This window comes from Acinonyx jubatus, chromosome E2 (genome assembly GCF_027475565.1).
Source record: "Acinonyx jubatus isolate Ajub_Pintada_27869175 chromosome E2, VMU_Ajub_asm_v1.0, whole genome shotgun sequence".
NCBI classification, from domain to species: domain Eukaryota; kingdom Metazoa; phylum Chordata; class Mammalia; order Carnivora; family Felidae; genus Acinonyx; species Acinonyx jubatus.
Genome location: NC_069396.1, coordinates 26,514,507 through 26,536,188, shown reverse-complemented (window position 1 = coordinate 26,536,188; position 21,682 = coordinate 26,514,507). Strand labels below are relative to the sequence as shown.

General features: G+C 42.0%; 1 protein-coding gene across 1 annotated transcript; it reads right to left on the bottom strand.

Annotated features, from left to right (window-relative positions):
• Positions 1–21: 21 nt before the first annotated feature.
• On the bottom strand, positions 22–12,976 carry PRSS54 (serine protease 54). The gene is given in 7 exon segments (XM_053211176.1): positions 22–309; positions 312–804; positions 3,769–3,900; positions 4,489–4,743; positions 10,325–10,500; positions 12,891–12,939; positions 12,941–12,976. Coding segments are annotated over 7 exon segments (1,185 nt in total). The 3' UTR covers positions 22–265.
• Positions 12,977–21,682: the final 8,706 nt, after the last annotated feature.

Genomic DNA, 21,682 nt, shown 5'->3' with positions numbered 1-21,682 from the left:
TGAAAGAACCACAGGGCACTCTAATGGTTTGGCACTTGTTAGCCCACATTTAGTTCACAAGCACAAATGAAAGTGACCTTCCCGCATGTGGGAGTGGGACACAGGAGGGAGAGCCAGCCCAGTGTGCACCCTGGGCCTGTCCATGGCAGCCCAGGTGTGCAGCTAGCAAAAACAATCACCATTAAACAGACAGCAAAACAGAATGTGACTGCCCAGCACTCAGCATTCTGAGCTTACTCCTCAGTTGGGAGGGTTAGCTCCTAGACTAGATACCATTGCAAAAGAAAACAAGCACAAAGAAAAACAAGGTAATTCTTGGGGCTGATGTAACCTGTTCTGACCTGAAATAGGCCCTCTACCCTCCCCAGAGTCCCCGCCATAATAATCATAGTACATGGGTTGTGTGTCCACAACAGAAGTCCTGCCTAATTCCCTTAACCCTTTCCTCCCAATGTCTGGGCTCTTTCTAGAGCTGTTTGCTGGCAATGAATATACGTCGGCCTTTTTTTCTCCTTGCACGTGTGCTGGGGACCATCCACCTTGGCCCAGCCCGGAATGTTTTCTCTGTGTAATGGTGAAATGTTCTTTGTAGCTGAGTGAAGGCAGCAAATTCTCCCAGTGGTGGAAGGCAGACAGCGGATGGCTGGTTTTCTTAGTCTTGGACATAATCCAGTCGCCATAGTCTTCCACCTTGAGGTACAGTAAAAAGCCAGGGCATTTCTCACCCCCGTGGGACAAGACTCCTCTCAGCACCCACAGATTCTGTTGCTGTAGTTGGCACATCATGGGGTTTCCAGGGTCCCCCTGTGACAAAGGACAGAAGGCTTCAGGTCTAAGAAAACTCATTTTCTTTTTAAATATATCCTTGTGCAATTTACCGTTTGTTCTAGAAATGTTTTATATTGGTTCTCACTTGAGAGGGGGTAAATTATAGGATACTATTTCCGATCTAGGCAGCCACTGCCACGAATTCCAACAAGATGGATTTTCCTTTTATCGTGCAGAGTATTTACAGGCTTCTGCCATTTGCTTTTAGCTTCCTGGTTCGCATTTCATTTTCATGCCCCTTTGACTAAATCCTCACTCTCTCTTGATTCCTCATTCCTCCAACGTTGACCAGGCTGGGTTCCCGGCTTTTCCGCCTGGCAGCTGCCTGGCAGCACACCTGCTCACCAGCCCTGCCCGTGCTCTCAGCCTTCCTCTGGGACTCAGGGATTCTACCACATAGACCTTACCTCCTTTTAAGGGAGTGATGAGAAGCTTGGCACGCTTACCTAGATGTGTGACCCCGGAGAGTCACCTAGTTCTCTCTGAGTAAAGTGCAGAACCCTAACAGTGCCTGGCACACAGTACACACTCAAACAATTAGCTACTATTATCCTGGTAATAGAAAAGGCCATCATTTTATATGAAAAGCTGAGAAATATGAGAAGAGCAATAAGGCAACTACTAGGTATAATTTACCTTAACTGCCCCAGCCCCAAGCCTCCTCTTAAGGTAATACCTGATCCCACTCCAAACCCGTGGTCCATCTTGCCCCAAGAAGGGTTGTCATTCAAAGGCTGACCAGCCCCTTCGGCCCACGTGGCCCGCCTATGCAGAAGGACTGGGCCAGCACATGGTACTCTTGCTGCCCTGTGCTGCCATGGAGCAGAGGGCAGAGATTTCATCCCAAGGGCTGGCTGGCTCTGCTACAACTGTTGAATGGGCTCACATCTGCACCCTATCATGTCTGCCTGGGGCAGAGACGCTGTCCAGCTAAGCATGGCATGGTCTTCCCTTCTGTCACCAGTTCCAACCCCAATTTGCTTTAACTGTGGTTCCATAGCTGAAGGAAGAAAAACAGTGCAATTTAGGACAAGTAGTTTGATGAATGAATGATTGTATGGAGACCTCCCTGGCTATTGCATGGTTTTGCAAGTTGCCACTCTGCCCAGGTGTAGAATACATGGCTTTTTCTCTTCCTCATAACCTGTGGGGCCCAACTTCTGAAGCCCAAGCAGCTGAGAGAAGAAGTACCAGGTGCTCCTCTGGAGCAGCCCCACCTCATCTCCTAGGGGAGCAGCCCCAGCTTAAAGGGGCTCTTTTATTGTGTGATCCTTAACCTTAACATTGAACAAAAGCCCTGACAGTTGTGGGGAAAGGAGGGGGGGTGGGTTCAGAGTGATTCTGCTTTTGTTGGGTTTCTGGGGACCCACTAGGCAGATATTGGACTTGGGTGGTTTATTCTATATATCTGAAATATGGCTTTGAGGACTTCTGGACACTAGAACACATGTCCGAGAGAAGAAAGCATCCTAGGTAGACAAGTCACCATTTATTTGTCTAAGCCAGTTTGCTAGCACAGTTCAAAAACAAAGGACTGACTGCAGGTGTGCTACAGGTAAAAACCAGTCTAAACTTTGCAGGTAGATTTGAAGAGGTGATCATTTAGAGTAGAAGCAGCTTACCATATCCCATTGAATCTAAGATGCTCTTGAAAAATTATTATCTTTTGGGGCACCTGGGTGGCTCAGTTGGTTAAGCCTCCAACTCTTGATTTCGGCTCAGGTTATGATCTCACAGTTCGTGGGATCTAGCCCCCACTTCTGTGCTGTCAGCACGGAGCCTGCTCAGGATTCTGTCTCCCTGTCTCTCTGTCCCTCCCTCGCTCACACTCTCACTCTCTCAAAATAAATAAACTTAAAAAAATTAACATCTTTGGAATGATATGTGTCTTTTAATTGGTTGATATCAGAGTTTAACTGGCAGCATTTTCTCTCCCTTGGTATTCCATACAATAATGGCACATTCCACAACTGATAGCATCTTAGATTTGATGAAATATGGTGCTGGATTGAGGGAATACCTCAATTATCTAACTTAAAAAGTTGTTAGTCTTCCACCTGCTAGAGTCCAGTACAAAGTAGGCACTCAATAAATGTTGGATCAACTTTGGAAGGGCAAACATTGTATAATGAAAGGCAGCCCTTCATGCATTTGCAATAAAATTACTTTTAGGAAGAATTGTCCACATATATGTACTCTTCCCCCTTTCTCTAAAATACTTTCCCTAGATCATCTGGGGAAAAAAAATTTCCCCATCTGGGAATGCTGAAAGTTACTTTGAAGGAGAGTAGAAATTAGAAATAGTAGAGTGTAGAAATTTTGGAGTAGAGGAGAGAAACCGCCTGGACACCTGGTAGACCCGGGTTCTCATCCTTATTATAACGTTTATTAACTGTGTGATCCCTGTAAGCCCCACCTTCTCTGGTGTGGACATGAGGGAGCCTGGACCAGGGACTTGTCAATTCCACACATTTTGCTGAGGTAGTAGGATAGCCACATCTGTACAGCCCTCATCCGATTGGAGGGCAGGGCTTCTTACAGAAAAACAAAAAACAAATCAATAACTGATGAGCAATAGCATCAGAGTCTAGATTCCATAGAAGCTGAATACAGTGACCCCACCCTGTAGACATGCTCAAAGTATACATGGTTTGGACTCACACTTGCAAACTTTTAGCCAGTGAAAAACCATCTATGACTTAGACATGCTTAATCATATCACATTGAAAATGGTGACTGTTTAGTCCACTCGGTAGATTTTTATTGAATATCTCCTATCTGACAAGTACCGTTCACCCCGGAGACAGCCATGGATCCCAAGTGACAGTCCCTGCCAGTCCCTCAAGGAGTTCACTGTGCAATGAAGGAGAGTCTCGAGATTCCCTTGAAGTGACCACTGCTTACTCTCAGCCTTTAGCTTTTACTCCATCATGTTCTTACCAAACAGACAGCATCGGTTTCCTGCTCTATGTGATTGCCACATCCTGTTTTCTTGAGTTTGTGTAAGGGACACATGTTGATGTCTTTCACAGAGATTTTCCTCAGGATACTCATTGTCATGTGATTTCCTGTCTGGACCATGCAACAGAAAGCCAAGAATTATTAATGAGAAGACATTGTCTATGTTAACTACAACTCATGTATCCAGATGGGAATGAGTGGAGAATATTCTGATAAACCCCGTTCTCATAGAAATCAGAAACTGTGTCTGAGTTTTTCTGAACACTACCTTTGTTTTGAACTTGAATGTAAAAATAGAGAACATATTCATCCTTCGTCCACATCTACAGAGAATACATTTCCTTGTTCACTTCCCAAGAATAAAAGAAAAGAAGGATGGCTTGGTCAAGAGGGCAATCAGCTCCTGTTCAGGGAATAAAGTCTCCTGATCTCTCCCTTCAGGCTTTGCACTCCCTTCAAGCTGTTTGCTGACTATGTACTTCTAATTTGGGTGTAGAGCTAAAAGAAAAGGGACCAAATGTAAGAATGGCCACAGAAAGGGCAAGCATTGGGAATCTTGACTGATTACATGAGGGTTCCAGCCCAACTCTAGAATCTTGAGCAATGGGAGATATGAAGCTAAACCCTAGAACAGTTCATCCAAGTCACCCCCACTGCTCGCACACACACAGCCTCCTCTAGGAGAAGGAAGGCATTAACTGCAGATGTGGGATTCCATCCTGCCACCCAGCAGTTCTGCAAGGCTGGTGGCATATGCAGCTTTCTGCCAAGGAAGCAGATGGGTCGGACCAGGTTGCTGAACTGCATCGCCGTGTCTGTCTTCAGGAGGGCTATGTTATTGTTCATGGTCTCATTATCAAAATCCTCATGGATGATGATGGTGTTGACCGGATACTCTTCATGAGCAATCACTTTGGCATCCATCTTAGCTATACCAACTATGACAATGATGTCCTTCCTAGAGAAAAAGCAAGGGAATCTTTAGAAGCCGAGGCACCATGGAAGCTTCACACTTTCCTTTTCATATTTACTCTTTTGGGGGGTGGGTTGGAACACTCATCCAGTTGATTTTTCCTGGGCTAGTTTTTGCTTACCCCTTTGGACCCAGTCCCCAGGAAATCTTTTCTGAACTCCTAGACTCATGTCCTCCTTTGTGAGCCCATAGCATCTTGGCAGTTCCTTTACCTTAATGTCATTTGTCCCACCACCCAAAGATAATCTGTTATGACTTATCTTTTTTTCATGCTTTTTCCATAGTTTTTTGGTTTGTTTTTTTTGATAGTTACACCAAGGATGTAACCTTGACTCTTGATTTTAGCTCTTAACATTTTAAAAGAAACATCTTTTCATATTACATACTCTGTAAATACTCTTGAGAGAAATTCTAATTATAATAGCGATGGAGCTCATTTGGTTGTTTTCCCTTTCTCCCCTTGGGGACCACCCAAGGGACTACAGAAATGAGAAACAAATGCTGAAAAACACCATAAAATGAAAAGACACTAGAGAATCCAAACCTCAGAATTAGAGGAAGGGCTGACAACAGCAGTAAAGGACAGCAGAAGCACAGGGTGTTCTAGATGGTACCTACTCCCACAAAGTCAGGAAAAGCTGGTCAAACACGCCTCTCAGCAAAGAGGTAGAAAGAAAACAAAACAAGCACCAAAATAAAGGCCAAATTGGAAGCTGCAAAAAGGAGAATAGAGAGAACAGAAAATACGTTAAAGGGCACAGGGTGGAGGACTGAGAAAAGTGACCAGAATGAAATGGACATTAACAAAGATTTTTAAAGGCGAGAAAGGAGAATGACAAATATGGCAGTCAATGGAGAGCCAGCAGATCACAAAGAAAGTAACCCAAATAAGACAGAAAAAAGATTTCAGGATCCAATTTAAGAACGTTTTCTGGAAATAAGCCTTCGCTCTACAGTTTGGAAGTGTACTCCACACCCTAGGGAAAAAGCAATACAGAATGATCAACATGGAGACATAGCCTTGTCAGCTCCCAACAAGAAACAGATGGCACTCTCAAGGTAAGTTGGGGAAAGTTTAAGTAAGTTGGGGATTCTTTACAATGGTCTTGGAAGGATGTAGGGAAATCACAGAGAATAGTTCAGTACCTGGGTGTCACGTGGCAAATGCAGCTTCCTGCTCAGATAACAACAGGGTGCCATTGTGCCTTTGGGTACTAGAGGGGGGAGGGAGTGGTCAGAGCTGTGGGCAGTGGGTCACTTGGCTGGAGGAGGCAGCCAGTCTACAGTACCCCTCTGGGGAATAAGGACCCTGCCCTTGCCCTCCCCACTTCCTCTTAACTCTTGCCAGTACTCCCCTTGGCCAAACCCAACTGGAACCCAGAAGGTAAGAGTACCATTGGTGTAACCCACACAAGTCAGCCTCCTGGGACCCAGAAGGGTAGAAGAGAGTAGAGAGTAGAAATGGAAGAGATGCCGCATAGCTAGTAAAGTTGATGGACTTCAAAGACAAAGGAGGAATCCTTAGGCATCCAAACAAAACCAGATTAAGTCATCTTAAGTTTGGCCATGTAATTTATTGCCTAACCCAAGGAACTTGAGAGAGTGAAAGGGGATGCTTGCAGCAGGACACTAGGATAATAGGTGTAACCAGACCTCTCTCAGGTGCACTGGGATGAGTGATCATGTGCCTAGAGAGGAAAAAATCAGAATGGCTTCATACTTCTCTACAGCAAGATTTAACACCAGAAACCATGGCAGTTGTGGGGGTGGGGGTGGGGGTAGGTGTGCAGTGGTAATGCCTATTAAGTCTCCAAAAGAAAGAAGGCATGATCCATGAATTCTACACTTAAGTTGTCATTCAGGCTTAAGGACAGCACATTTGTTAATATCCAAAACCCAAAGAAATATGGTTCTTGGGAGCCCTTTAAGAAACGGAGACAAATTTTAGCCAATTCTAGTGTTGAATGGAGAAAATCCAGCAGTGTTGAATGGAGAAAATCCAGCAAAAGGACTGTCAGTAAGTGTGGAGTTCATTATAACATTGGACTGAAAGCCTTTTTAGAGTTTGGGTTAGAGTTAAAATGTAAACTCTGTCAGTAATCAGATGGTGTAACTAAAGCTATAAAGAAGGTCGGAAGGTAGGTATATATGTCAGTTTCCTCATCTTTTAAAGGAATCTAAACATTTACAGCTAATATGTAAAATAATAAGGATGTGCAAATATGTATGTGAATCAAGGTAAACATTAAAGCACTTATATTATCTATTAAAATTGTGTGGTGGAGGAGAAGGAGGGAAGAAGTAAAAAGATAGGACTTTTGGCACTGACCACAGTAGAGTCTAAAGAGAACAGTCCAGGGGCACCTGGGTGGCTCAGTTGCTTAAGCCTCCGACTTTGGTTTAGGTCACAAACTAAGGGTTTGTGACTTCGAGCCCCGTGTTGGGGTCTGTGCTGACAGTGCAGAGCCTGGAGCCTGCTTTGGATCCTGCATCTTGCTCTCTCTCTGACCCTCCCCAGTCGCGGTCTGTCTCTCTCTCAAAAGTAAACATTAAAAGAAAATAATAATAATAAAGAGGACAGTGCAGAAAGAAACAAAGGATGTTGCTGTCTTCCTTGAAATTATAACTCTAAGGTGAAACCCAGAACAAAAACTCAAACTTTCCAAATTTGTCAGAAGAGGCATTCAAAACAAAGGCCACATAATGAAAAGAAAAACAAAGCGGAAAACATAAACTAAAATGAAAACAAGAAGCAGGAGTTTCATTTAGAACATCAATTTAGAGCAGAAGAACATGAAGTAAGACAGAGAGGCTCTTAATGACGAAAAAGAATTAAGTCTATGGCGAAGACCTTGTAGTCATAAGCATCTGCAGCATGTGACATAATGTTCATAAAGGAAATATTCCAGGAAATAGGAGAAAGAGCCAAAGCTTGTTCATGATAGATTTTAACTCACCTCTGTCAACCTAGGACAAAGCAAAGAGATTCCCTCGCCCAATTTTATATATTAAATTGTCCACCAGAGACAGAGAATGAACTTTGAATTTTAACCGTGGGAAACATTCACGTGACTTACATATAGTAGACTGCAAGGGCAATTGTCCACCAGAGATAGAGAATGAACTTTGAATTTTAACCGTGGGAAACATTCACGTGACTCACATATAGTAGACTGCAAGGGCAACCCCAACAAATTCCTAAACAGATCTAATCATCATGTAGTATAACTCAAAACGAAATAAGGGCAGAAAACAAACAAAACACCCTGAGTATTTGAAAACTCTGTCTTTAATAAAACCCTGAGGCAAAGGGAAAATCAAAACCAAAATAGATAGACCAGATAGGAAATAACAATAATGAAAATGCTACCTGGAAAGCCAAATCTCTCTGGAAGGCTAGTGCCAAGATTCAGTCCAATCTGTCCACTCCTGGGTTATTCATGCTACAGTGTATTACACATGTATGCAATAATATATGGACAAATATATCTACTTGCAGCAATTTTTGGCACTAGGAAAAGATCAGAAGCAACCCAAATTTCCACTATCAGAGGACTGTGTATTTATGGTAGATCCATCTTGGGATACTGTGCAGCTGATAAATATGGGAGTGAAAAAGAGTGAAAAAGCTGAGTGTAATGCTGTGTCTGGTACACTATCAGTTGTATCAGGGGCTGTTATAGACTGAATTGTGTTGTGCCAAATTTGTTGATGAAGTCCTAGCCCCAGGTGTGGCTGTATTTGGACACAGGGCCTTTAAGGATGTTATTAAGATTAAATGAGGTCTTAAAGGTAGGGCCCTAACCCAACAGGACAAGCGTCCTTGCGAGAGGAGGAAGAGACATCAGAAGTGCACACCCTGAGGAAAGGCCATGTGAGAACACTGCAAGAAGGCAGCCATCTCCAAGCCAAAGAGAGAGTCCTCAGAAGAAACCAGTCCTGCCGACACCTTGATCTTGGACTTCTGGCTTCCAAAAGGTGAGAAATAAATGTCTGTTGTCTAAGTCACCCTGTGTGTAGTATTTTGTCAGGGCAGTCCTAGAAGATTAATACAAGGGGGAAGGAAAAATCTCTCTCTGTAAATAGATACAAGAATCAATATAGCTAGACCTATAGATATATAGATATCCATAAGTGCATTGAGTAATTAAGGAAGAATATTTAAGAAACTGATGGTAGAATATGGTTTAAGGGAGGAAGTTAGTGTCTGAAGGCCAGGGAATCTTTTGGTTCCTTCTGAACATTATACTGTGTACATGTATTTTAATTTAAATGCATGCATTTTCAGGGGTTTCTGGGTGGCTCAGTCCATTGAGTGTCCGCCTCTTGATTTTAGCTCAGGTCATGATTCCAGGGTCGTGGGATGGAGCCCCATATCAGGCTTCATGCTGAGCATGGAAGTTGCTTAATTAAGATTCTGTCTCTTACTCTCTCCCTCTGCCCCTCTCCCCCACTTGTGCTCTCTCTCTCTCTAAAATATAAATAAATAAGTAAATAAATAAATAAATACATAAATAAAACTATTTTCAAATAAAAATATAAGTTATAGGTTTAAAAATTCAGCATCTCCACCATATTCTATCAAGTGTTTATACTATTACTTATTTGGCAATTATAGTAATTATAATCTCTTCCCCCATACTGTGTGTGTGTGTGTGTGTGTGTGTGTGTGTGTGCATGTGCGTGTATATATATATGGCATATAAATAGTATATATAGAGATATATAATATATATTATTTATATACTATATATTATATGGTATACATATATGAATGAGTAACCATAATTTATTTATCCATGATAATTGGACATTACATTTCGAGTGTTTTGTGTGTGTTTAACCACCCTATGAACAACTTTGTGCATAAAACTTTTCCAGTGGTTGAAATTATTTCATTAATGTCCACTCTCAAAAGTGAAATCTTTGGGTCAAAAAGTAAAATGTTTTACAAAAAATTATTCCTTTAATAACATTTGAGGTGTTTTTTTTTTCCTGGTTTACAAGAATGTATAAATTTACCACATAGAATTTGGAGAATACAAAGAAGTTCAAAGAAGAAAACAGAAATCGGGTGCATTCTGAGCATTCAGAGATAAGTGCTTGTAAAGCGTTTGCATATTTCCTTCAAGTCTTTTCTCCATGCACATATATTTGTGGCAGTCACGTTGTAAGGTTCAAGGTTAAGTGTTTTAAGGTACAGACTCCTAACAATTCAGTTAACAAGCTTAGAGTAAAGACTTCTAGTACCTCTAGTACCAGGGGTCAGTGCCTGTGTTGCAGTAAAATGGGAACAGATGTCCTTCCCGTGGAGGATGGAGGAACAATCATTTCACCTTGTGGGTGTGCAGTCCCCACAGCAGAGAACACACTGGACAGCATGACTTTGGCAACTGGTGATTCCAGGACCCCAAGAGTCATGGCAGGGCAAGTGCCAAGCCAGTAAAAAGCCCTGTTGCCCTGTCACCAGGAATCTACCTTCCAGGTCTCCCCAGGCTGAGCCAGAAAGGGTCCCTCCACCTCCACCCCAGGGGGCTGTGTAGGCCCCAAAGGCACGGGTACTGGCCTGTTCTGCAAGGCAGATGCGATGCTGATGATCCAGAACTCACTGAGGATGCTGCCAAAAGCCAGGTGAGTGTACTGGGAATCCTGCAGCGACACCACCCACGGGAATTCCTGGTCTTTGACCAAACCCTCCTCGGAAGTTTCCACAACACTGGTTTTCTGGATGCCACAACCTGCAGAGAGGGTGTGTGGGGGCCTCACTGTTGGGGCAAGGAGTTGGCGGCCTGAGGCCACCACCACTGCATCACACCTCAAGACCACCTCTCCTGCTGGCTCCCCACTCCTTCTGGCTCTCCATCTTTGGTGAATGAACAAAAGCATTTTGCTTTACCAATCACTCCCTGAAGTCCAGTCATCAAGGGGTTAAAAGGTCCCACCAGGTTGAGGCTGATTCTGGCCCATTCAGGCCTGCTTGGCCTTTGCCTTTACAGGCCCTCAAGTGAGTTGCCTCCAATTGGGCAGTCTCTTGGGTCTGGACATTTGTTTCAAATGAGAGTAAAATGTTGACTAATGTTTTAAATAAACATTCTCCCCCTGCCTGTCCTGGTTTCACCCAAGATGCTGTATTGCTCTGTACTGAAAAATAAGTCCTTATTCATAGAATCATGAAAGTGTAAGAATGATAGAACAGGAAGGACCCTTGAAACTCAAAGCCCCAGACTGAGTGAGCTGAGCCTCCTACTTTGCAGGCAACATTATGGGATGGCGTACACATGGGGTGTTTTGCTCTCTGTGGCTGCTGACTCCCTCCCTGTCCTGACAGTCCTCATGGCCAGGGGTGCCTATCTCATCCTCAGTACTCAGAGTGGAGGGCAGGGATTCTCAACCTAGCTGCACATTTCATCCACCTGCTGGCCATCCACCTGCTGTCCCCCTGGGGACACGACCTGGGCACTGGCATTTTAAAAAGCCTCCCCAGGTAGTTTCTAATGTGTATTCAGCTTTGAGATCTACTAGTGTTTTGGGAAGGTTCTGGATGCAGTGTCCCAGATACTGTTGGCCCCTGTGCCGTGAGACTTGGGAAAAGCCACTTTACCTCTCTGGACCTTAGTTTCCTCTTTTGAAATGTGGGGTAACACACCTCTTGGAGTCATAAAGATCATGTAAGGTGAGATTATGGGAAGGTGCTTTGCAAACTGTATCCTAATGACTGATAATGCTAATGGATGATTTCTTTTTTTTTTTTTTTTTTTTAACGTAAGCTACTACTCTGGTTGCTGTTTATAAATCCCAAACCACAAGTACCTAGTACATGTTTCTAAATCAGTGGTCCTTGGGGCGCCTGGGTCACTCAGTCGGTTAAGCGTCCAACTCTTTATTTGGGCTCAAGTCACGATCTCACGGTTTGTGAGTTCAAGCCCTGCATCAGGCTCTGCGCTTACAGTGCAGAGCCTGCTTGCAATTCTCTCTTCCTCTCTCTCTGCCCCTCTCCAACTCGTGCTTTCTCTCTCTCTCAAAATAAACTTAAAAAAAATAAATTGGTGGTCCTGGATGATAGGTGTCACATGGTGGGCACCACTAGCCAACTATTGGTCAGATAATTGGTGGCTCTGTTATCAGCCATTTATTCAATTCATGGAACGTTGGCAATCTATAGTGAATAAGGCATTAACCATTGTTACCCAAATCAATAAGAACCTACAGGTAGGTGATGACTTTTGCTTTCTTAAAGCTCTAGTTGGCTAGTTTATAAAACCCTTGGAAGGTCCAGGATATAAGGAGGAAATCTGAGCTAAAGATGAAATGTTTGCCCTGGGTCACTTGCCTGAAGCTATTTAAGAGGGAGGAGAGACCCTTTCTGTCTTGTGGGTATCCCTTGGTCTCTCTGGGGCTGCAAGGATGTGGAGTAGGCTAGGAAAGTAGGGGGTTCTCCCTTTGGTGTGTGCTGTGGCGGTGTTAGATGCTCTGTCCTGTCTCCCATCTAACTCCAGGAAGATTGGACAGAGCCAGCTAGGGTGGCAGCTAGATGGAACAGAGCTTGCTGTCCCCTCTCAACCTGCCTCTTCCTAGGATGGAATCTTAGTTCTGGATGACCTGGAGGTCAGGGAAGGACTGAGTCCCAAGCAGGCTCCAAGGTACCTTCTTGCTCCTGGGACCAGGAACCATCAGTTTAATGATACTTGGGGGGTTAATGATAAAAGATTTACTTGAAACCACAATGCTTAGGTAGAAACAAGGGGAGGGCCTGGTTTCTGAGTACACCAGATATACCATAGGCCTCCACCTGGGCATGGGGAGGACATCCCCCACCTGATGGTGCCTGGTGGGGTTTCTGAGTGGGCTTTTCCATAGTCTGAGGCTTACTTTCCTAATGGCACTCTCACCCGAGGATCAGCTCTGCCATCGGACTGCTGAAGCCAGTTTCCTGCATCCACGGCCCATGTTCCCTTTCTTTGCCTGATTCCCACCGCCAACACCTGCTGTCCAAGCAGAGCACTGCCAGTCCTCTTCCCCCTGAGTCCCTCTCTGGACATTAAGGGCCATGTGCAGGATTCCTGGACAGTTCCCCCTGCCATGTCACACAAGCTGCTGACATTGTCATGGAAAAGAGAAGCACACTCACTGGCAGAAGAGTGGGAGACATAGAGCAGTACTAAGAGCATCCGTCTCATCTCTGCCATCCCCAAAGTGAACTGCAGCAGACACCATGGGCAGCTGTGAAAACACAATATCCAGTGGCACAGGCTTTTCCTCTCGTCCCTCAAGCGGCAATCCCCCCACCGTGTCAGAGGCCCTGCCTCTTTCCTTTCCCCTGACAAAGCCTTCAAAACGTGGGAAACAGACCTGTCACGTCCCAATTGCTTGGTTCCGTGCAGTGAAGGGCTCAGGGACCAGCTGCCCAGCACCGATATTGTTAGGATTGGGAAGATGGCCCACAAAGAGGAGCCAGCCCCTGTGTGTCAGTTTTCTCCTCGATCCAGCCAGGGTCCCCAGGCTTCCCAGAGAGTTGGGTCTCAGAAGAGGGTTGTTTTTTGACTCATGGAACCTGACCCCTTTCTTAACTCTGTAGCCATAAAATGCTGCTGAAAGTAAAAGCAGGGTTTACTGCAAGCCCACCCCTGGCTTTGCCCATCCTGCCACACTCAGCTGGCTTAAATGATGCTGGGATTTCTTTTCACTACTGACCACTTATACTTTTACATCATAACCGCCCAGTTTGTAGCTCTGTTAATTTGTGCAATAACCGGACAAGGCAGACAGTATCACTGTTCCCATTTTACAGATTCAGAAACTGACATTCACACACAGAAACCTGCCCCAGGTCACACAGCTTCCAAGTGGTGGAGCTGGAATTTGAACTGGGGTCTGAGTTCAAAGCCCACACGTGTCTCCCCCCCCACCATAGCATCAGCCCCACTCTTGCCTCAAACTGTGCACAATAGCCGTTCTCAGTCACCATGTTCCGCTCATGACACTGGATGTTTCTTGCTGTCAGGATGGCTCTCAGAGTCTTCTGTGAACTGCTACTGCCAAAGGAGAAATGAACTCACTCTGACCTTACACAGCAGAGCTCAACAGAGGGATTCCTTCTACCACCTTGGGAAGAATGTTCCATTGTGGCATCACAGTTACCATGGTATCACCAAGCAAATGTCTAGACATGGAGACCTAGGAGGAGCCAGGATGAAAAGCCTGCCTGTTTCCTAAACTTGGCAAGGCTATTCTGGAAGCCTGGCTTTCCCCAAGTCTGGCGGAGAAGACATCCCTTTTGCTAGATCACAAAGCCCTGTCCCATTGCAGCCGTGGTCTGTCTACTTCCTCAGCACCCGCCCTGTGTCTACACAACTTTGTCAGACTGGATGGAGGAAGCCCACGACTAAACTGAGTCTGGTTTTTCCAATCCCCATAAGCATTCTTACATTCTCAGTGTGGTTTCCTGGAGCCCAGTTTTCCCTAGCCCTTTGGCTTGATGGTCCCAGTGAAGCCACCAGACTGTCAGCTCTGCCAAACCATAGGGTCAGATGGGATCTGCACTCCAGCCACTGTTAGCAGCTTTGGTTTCAGCACAAATGGCAGGACTCAAGAGAGCTGTTGACAACATTGTGGTAAGAGAAGTGTTGACAACGTTTCATTAGATAGAATCAGAGTGCTCACAGGCTGCTGGCTCGGTCGCATGAAAGATATTTATTGGATGGGTAGATGAGTGGCTGATGGAAGGAAAGATCACTGGATAGAAAGTAAAGCGTGACTCAGAAAGGAGTCGCCATTTCCTTCCCCTCGAGATTCCCCTGATGTCCTATGTGCCTCACAATCATCCATCACCTTTAACACTGAGCAGGCATTGGCTTCTGCTGGGAGAACAGAATGGGAAAGATTTTTGGCAGTGGGAGAAATGGGAGTTGATCCTTCAGTCTGTTCGCGATGTCAATTTGACATTGTCAGCGTCAAAACACTTTCACTTGTATTTTCTCGTTTACAATTCACAATCACCTGGCCAAGATGAAGGAATTACTTGAGCTTTCCCGATGGGAACGTGGTGGCTCAGAGTGGGGAAAGTCACTGGAAAGCACATCTGGAAAGTAGCAGGGGCAGGACTCGAGCCCAGATCCTTCCAACTCTAGGGTGGTGAGCCATGCCCAAGTTGGCATTTCTCAGGCTGGACCCTGTGCTGCCTGATAAAGTACCAAAGCAGAAGTGCTGATTAGCGCAAAGCCAGGCGTTGCTCTTTAAAAGTGGGGGTGCTGGGGGGGGGGTGCCTGGGTGGCTCACTTGGTTAACCATCTGACTCTTGATTTCAGTTCAGGTCTTGATCTCAGGGTCTTGAGTTCCAGCCCCACACTGGGTTCCATGCTGGGCATGGAGCCTACGTAAAAAAAAAAAAAAAAAAAAAGAAAAAGTGGGGATTCTGAGGGTAATGCACAAGACCCTAACTCTCTCCAATTCCTCTTTAATTCCTACATGAAAAGAAGCCACGGGGAGACCACCAGAAACACCCACTCTTAACAGGAACGATCTAGCATAATTTTGTAATACTAAGAAAGGCTCAGAATCCTGCCAGGGGCCCAGGAGACATTGTGAACAGAAGGCCTCAAATCTTCAGCCTCTCTGGGTTACTTAATGCAGACCATCAGCTTTTGGTAACTTTTAAAGGACCCATCACGATTTTGTAAATAATTATTTAATTCTTTAAGGTTAAGAATAACAATGGTAATAATAGTTTTATATCTTGGAGAGGAAATTCATTTGCAACTTTACACCAAGGGCTACATATCCAGGATTGTGACAGCATGAAACATATGTAGTTTCTCAGCGGGTCACTTTCTATTTTTACTCTTTATTTTTATTAAGTTAGAAAATCCTAACTCTCAGTTAAAGGACATCTGAAATTGCAGCAAGTTCTTGAAACTGGCAGATAGTTCTGGATATTCAGATTGACTGTGGACTCCAAAATCATGGAGAGATTTTTTTCACTCTGCTGATGACTGCTCTCAGTTACTCATGGGCCATCGTGCTTGAAACCTGGAGTGTTGAAAATTTCTCCTGAGGAGTTTGAAAGTTTCATCCTGGGGGATAGTGATGGTTCAATTTCTAAATCACTTAGTTGCTTTTCCCTCTGGAAAATATTTCTTCATGTTCTGTTTCAGTTTTGGAAAATGATGTTTAAACATGCCAATAAGCTTTACTGCATTTCAAAATCTCTTCTTGGAGGCAATTAACAGAACAAAAAAAAAAAAAATCAAGTACTGCTTCATTTACGTGTCATACATTTTCCAAGTGTTGCCTGCTACTGATCAATGGTTTGTTGAACTGTTGGGTAAAATGTCTGCTAGCCCAAATATATCATAGTTATTGTGCACTGCATACTACGACTTTGATACTGATGCAACATCTTACAGAGTCCTCTGAACAGGAATTTTGTCAATAGTTCATACTACATTTTCTTTGAATTGCTTTTCATTACTATCGACACTCACTGAAAGCTTCTCAGCTGTGGTATCACATCTACTCTGAAGAGTACAAGTCTGAATCAGGTTTTTGCCATTGAGATATCTTCTCCACTTAGCAAAAAACATTCAGGAATTTCTTGGAAAGCATTATAATGCCCTCATTCTGGAAAAAATATATATTTATAACTTACTTACCAAAGAGGTAATCATGCTTGATTGAAAATGACAAAAATGTTTTAATGGTTTCATTATCATCAGATATCTACGTTGGACTTACACGTTTTTCCTTAGATAGATCATCCATAGAATGTTTTTATTTTCCTAAAAGTGCTTAAAACAAAACGTCATGTTTATCATATTCTTGACTCCTAAAGAAAGAGCTTGTGTGCAAGAGTTTTTCAATCTTTATCTAAATGAAATGCATTTCATTAGCCATTGCCCCCTGAAAGTCAAATTACCCAATCAATAATCTTTGAATTGGCTGATAATGAACATTTGCACCACATATAGCTATCTTTATTAATACAAATTTCCCCAATGAAAAAAAATTCCATTTTAAGTTATTCAGTTTAAAAGAAACATCTAGGAAATTTATTTCTTTATATCATCTGACTTACAACACAAGAGCTATAAAACATTACCATTATCTTGTGCCTACCTCCATGTTCAACCCTCTCTTTCATTCTTGCTCTTTGTTTAACAAGTTTATCCATAGATATGTATGCCTAAACTACTGCTTAAGGTTCTCTAGAGTGTGTGTACTTAGGAATAGGATTGCTAGGTCAGAGAATGTGTTAAGATATACCTCGCTCTAAAGGTAATGCTAAATTGTTTTCCAAGATGGTTGAACCAATTTACATTCCTACCAGCAATGTAAGATGATCCTGCTGACTCATGAATGTCCTCTCCAACACTTATTACTGTCAGCCTTAATTTTTGGTTAGTCTAATGGATATAAAATGATACCTCATTGCTAAAGTGTGTTTCCCTAATTACTAGTAAGGTTAAAGATAAGTTTTCTCACGTGTCTGTCACCTGCTCGAGTTAATGTTTATGTCGTTTGTCCTTTTTTTCCTGTTGGGTTGCTTGCCTTTTTCTTACTGAGATGAAGGAATTCTTAATACATTCTGAATGTTGTTCACTATGTGTATTGTGAATATCTTCTACCAATTTCTGGCCTGTGTTTTCTATTTTAATTTCTTTATGATGTTTTCATATAAACAGAGGTCTTAATTTTAGTTTTAACGATGTCAAATGTATTAATATTATATTGTTAGGGCTGTTTTGTGTCTTGTTTAAGAAACCTTTCTCTAGGGGTGCCTGGGTGGCTCAGTCGGTTAAGGCGTCTGACTTCAGCTCAGGTCGTGATCTCACAGTTCGTGAGTTCAAGCCCCACATTGGATTCTGTGCTGACAGCTCGGAGCCTGGAGCCTGCTTCAGATTCTTTGTCTCCCTCTCTCCCTGCTCCACCCCCGCTCATGCTCTGTCTCTCTCTCTCTCTCAAAAATGAATAAACGTTAAAAAAAAATTAAAAAAAAAAAGAAACCTTTCTTTAGATCCACATCAATGATCTATTCTACTGTATTATCTTCTTAAATCTTTAAAGTTTTGTTATGGGGGGTGCCTGGGTGGCTCAGGGTGTTGAGCGTCTGACTTCAGCTCAGGTCACCATCTCACACTCCGTAAGTTAGAGCCCTGCGTCGGGCTCTGTGTTGATGGCTCAGAGCCTGGAGTCTGCTTCAGATTCTGTGTCTGCCTCTCTCTCTGCCCCTCCCCTGCTCCTGCTCTGTCTCTCTCTGTCTCAAAAATAAATAGAAATATTTTTTAAAAATTAAAAAAAAGTTTTGTTTTGACACATAAGTCCTCACCTCAATCTGGAATTTTTTTTGTGTGCATGGTATGGGTCCACTCTTTCCCACATGGATAGCTTCATTTCTCCACAGGTCTCCAGTATGAGCTCGGACGTACATGTGCCTGGGACTGTTCTGAGATCTCTCTCCTGTCACACTGGTCACCTTATCTATTTCCTTGTGCCAATTCCATGCAATCTCAAGTGTTACAGCTTTGCAAAGTCTTACTGTTTAGTAAGGCAAGTGGTCCCACATAATTCTTTTTCTTTAGGAATGTCTTAACTATCCTTGGCCTTTGTACTTTTGTGTAGTTTAGAATCAACTTGGCACTGCCACCAAAAACAAACGAAGCCTTCAAAGATTTGGATTAGAATTGCATTATATCAATAGTTCAATTCGTGGCTACATTAACATCTTTATATTATTGACTCTTCTTATCCATGAGCATAATGTGTCTCTCAATTTAATTAGGTTGCCTTTAAGAGTTTTCAATATAATTTTATGATCTGCCCCATAAAGGTCTTGTACATCTTTTGATAGAATTTATTCCTAAACATCTTATACTTTTTGGTTGCAATTAAATGATGTCTTCTTTTATTATGCTTTTTAACCATTTCTTACTAAACCACTTAGAATTTGTAAAAAATTATTGTTAGAATCTTTTGGGTTTTCTATGTAAAGAATCCTATCACCTGTTAATAATGACAGTGTTGGGGCGCCTGGGTGGCTCAGTCAGTTAAGTGTCTGACTTCAGCTCAGGTCATGATCTCACGGCTAATGAGTTCAAGCCCCACCTCAGGCTCTGTGCTGACAGCTCAGAGCCTGGAGCCTGCTTCAGATTCTGTGTTTCCCTCTCTGTCTGCCTCTCCCCTGCTCAAGCTCTGTCTCTCTCTCTCTCTCTCTCTCTCTCTCAAAAATAAACATTAAAAATTAAAAAAAAATAATGACAGATTTTTTTATGACTTTTATTTCTTTTTCCTGTCTTACAGCCCTGGCTAAGACCTCCAGTATAATGTTGAATAAGATACGTAAAAGCGGGCATCCTTGTCTTGGTCTAAGGGAAGGTTTCTAACACTTTCTCATATAGAATAATATATGATCTAGATTGCTAACTAGATTTCCTTAATTAGGTTGAGGAATCCCCTTCTATTTCTATGGGTTTTTTTGTTTGTTTTAATCAAAACTTGGGGTTGAATTTTGTCAAATGATTTTTTTGGCATTAAGAAGATAATCATGGTTCTTCTTTAATTTGTGAACATGATTAATGAAACTAATAGAGTTTCTCAAATTAAGCTACTCTTGAATTTCAGGGATTAATGTTTTATCGTCTTATATACCACTATTCATTACTGTTTGGTATAGGGGTTTTGGTATCAATGTTTGTGAATTAGATTAGCTTACAATTTTCTTCTCTTGTATGTTCCTTATTAGTTTTACTGGCCTTGTGGCATTAGTTGGGGAGATGGAAATGGTCTGTTATCTGAATGTTTGCAAAACTCATCTGAAAACTATCTGGGCCTGGTGGTTATTTTGTGGGGAAATTTCTAACAGCTGCTTAATTTATTTTTATTTTTAGTGTTTCTAAGACTATCCACTGTTTATCTTGAGGCAGATTTGGTAATTGTTTTTCTAGGAACTTTTCCATTTCGTTTTCAAATGTATTGGCATAGGGATTATAGTACTATCTCTGAAAATCTCCATTTTAAAATTTAACATTCTTTTTTTCATTCCCAGTATTGTTTACTTATGCCTCTATTCTTTTCAGTTTCTCCAGAGTTCCAATTTGTATTTTCAGGATAAACTTTTTTCTTTGTTGATCATCCTTTGTTTTGTTTTTTGTTTGGTTGGTTGGCTTTTGTATCTTTGTAACTTTATCTTACAGCTTATTACTAGTAGCTTTTTTTTTATTACCAGTACTAGTACTGCTTTATTACTTTGTGTCATTATTTTCTAGTTATTATTCTCTGCCTTTATATTTATTATCTGTTTCTTCTACTTTATCTGGGTCTATTTTGTGTTCTTTTTCTAAAATTAAACTGGACATTTAGCTCATTAATTTTTCCCTCTCTTTTCTAAAATAAACCTTTAAAGCTATTAATTCCTGTTAAGTTTCACTTTCTTGGCAAGCCTTAAGTTTTGATATATTGGTCCTTCCTTATCATTCAGTTCTAATTATTTTTACATTTCCATTATGATGTGTTTTACTCTTGAACTATTTAGAAGTGTGTTTTTAAATTTCCAAATGTGTAACTAGTTTTATTTAACTTTTAATACCCACTTCTAACCCAATTGGTTAGAGGATATCTGTGTAATACTGATTCTTCAAACCCTCCGCAAATTTCTTTGTGGCCTAGTATGTAATAAGAAATTTTGTAACTGTTCCATGTTTGCTTCAGGAAAATGTATAGTGTCTATACTATCAATTAACCTTAATCTTGTTGATTGTTCTATTCTTACCTTCTGTATCTTTCTTGATTTTTTGTCTGCTTGACCTATCAATGATTAAGAAAGGTGACTCCTGGGGCACCTGGGTGGCTCAGTCAGGTAAGCATCTGACTCTTGATTTCTGCTCAGGTCATGATCTCACAGTTCTTAAGATTGAGCCCTGCATCCGGCTCTGCACTGACAATGTGGAGCCTGCTTGACATTCTCTCCCTCTCTCTCTGTCCCTTCCTGATTGTGCTATCTCTCAAAATAAATAAATGAAAACTTTTTTTAAAAAAGAAGAAAGGTGCCTCCTGTTATAATGGTGAATTTAACAATTTCTCCCTACAGTTATAGCAATTTTTGCCTTATATGTTTTGAGGCTATTTTATTAGATATACAAATTTAGAATTGCCATATCTTCCTGGTAAATTGATCTATAGTTGATTATCATTATTCTATGTGATTATGTTCTTTAGAGTGTGGCAAACACTGACTTAACAAATACTGAACCATTGCTCCTAGAGAAAATACAGGGTTAGGTTCCTATGAGTTTCTGGTCATAACATTTTTATCAATATGTAATCTTGTTTTACGTGTGCTTCTGTCTAAAGGTGTCTCATTTAATATATGTTGTTGATTCATGAACATTGAACTCATGGCCAACAACACTGTAACTCATACCTGAATGAAACTTATATAATACGTATATTTTCTCCATAAGGCACATCACTGCATTCTTGTGTGTAGGAACACTAGACTGCACTTGAGCAGTATGGCTGGGGGACATTTTAAACAGCAAAATCACCAATGAAAAGCACAAAAATGCTAAAGATGTGGCATTATGTAGATGGCAAAAAGGACACTTGGTTATAGGATGTGCTGAAGCAAGAATGCAGAGTGTCACCTTGTTCAACCTCAGCTGGGAACGTGTGCATTGAATGACTCAATTTTTTTGCCATTCTGCCTGTCTGCAAATGACTACAAAGATCTGCAAGTTTTGATTTTAGAGTTAAAATAAATTTTAATGAGTAGGCAAATTTGCAACATGGGATCCATGAATAATGTGGATCAACTATATGATTTCTATCCTTAAAAATACCTTTTGTCTTAAAGCTTACCTGATACGAAAATAACTATGTCTGCTTATTATTTGTAGATATTTCCTTTTCCATGCTTTTTTACTTTTGAAC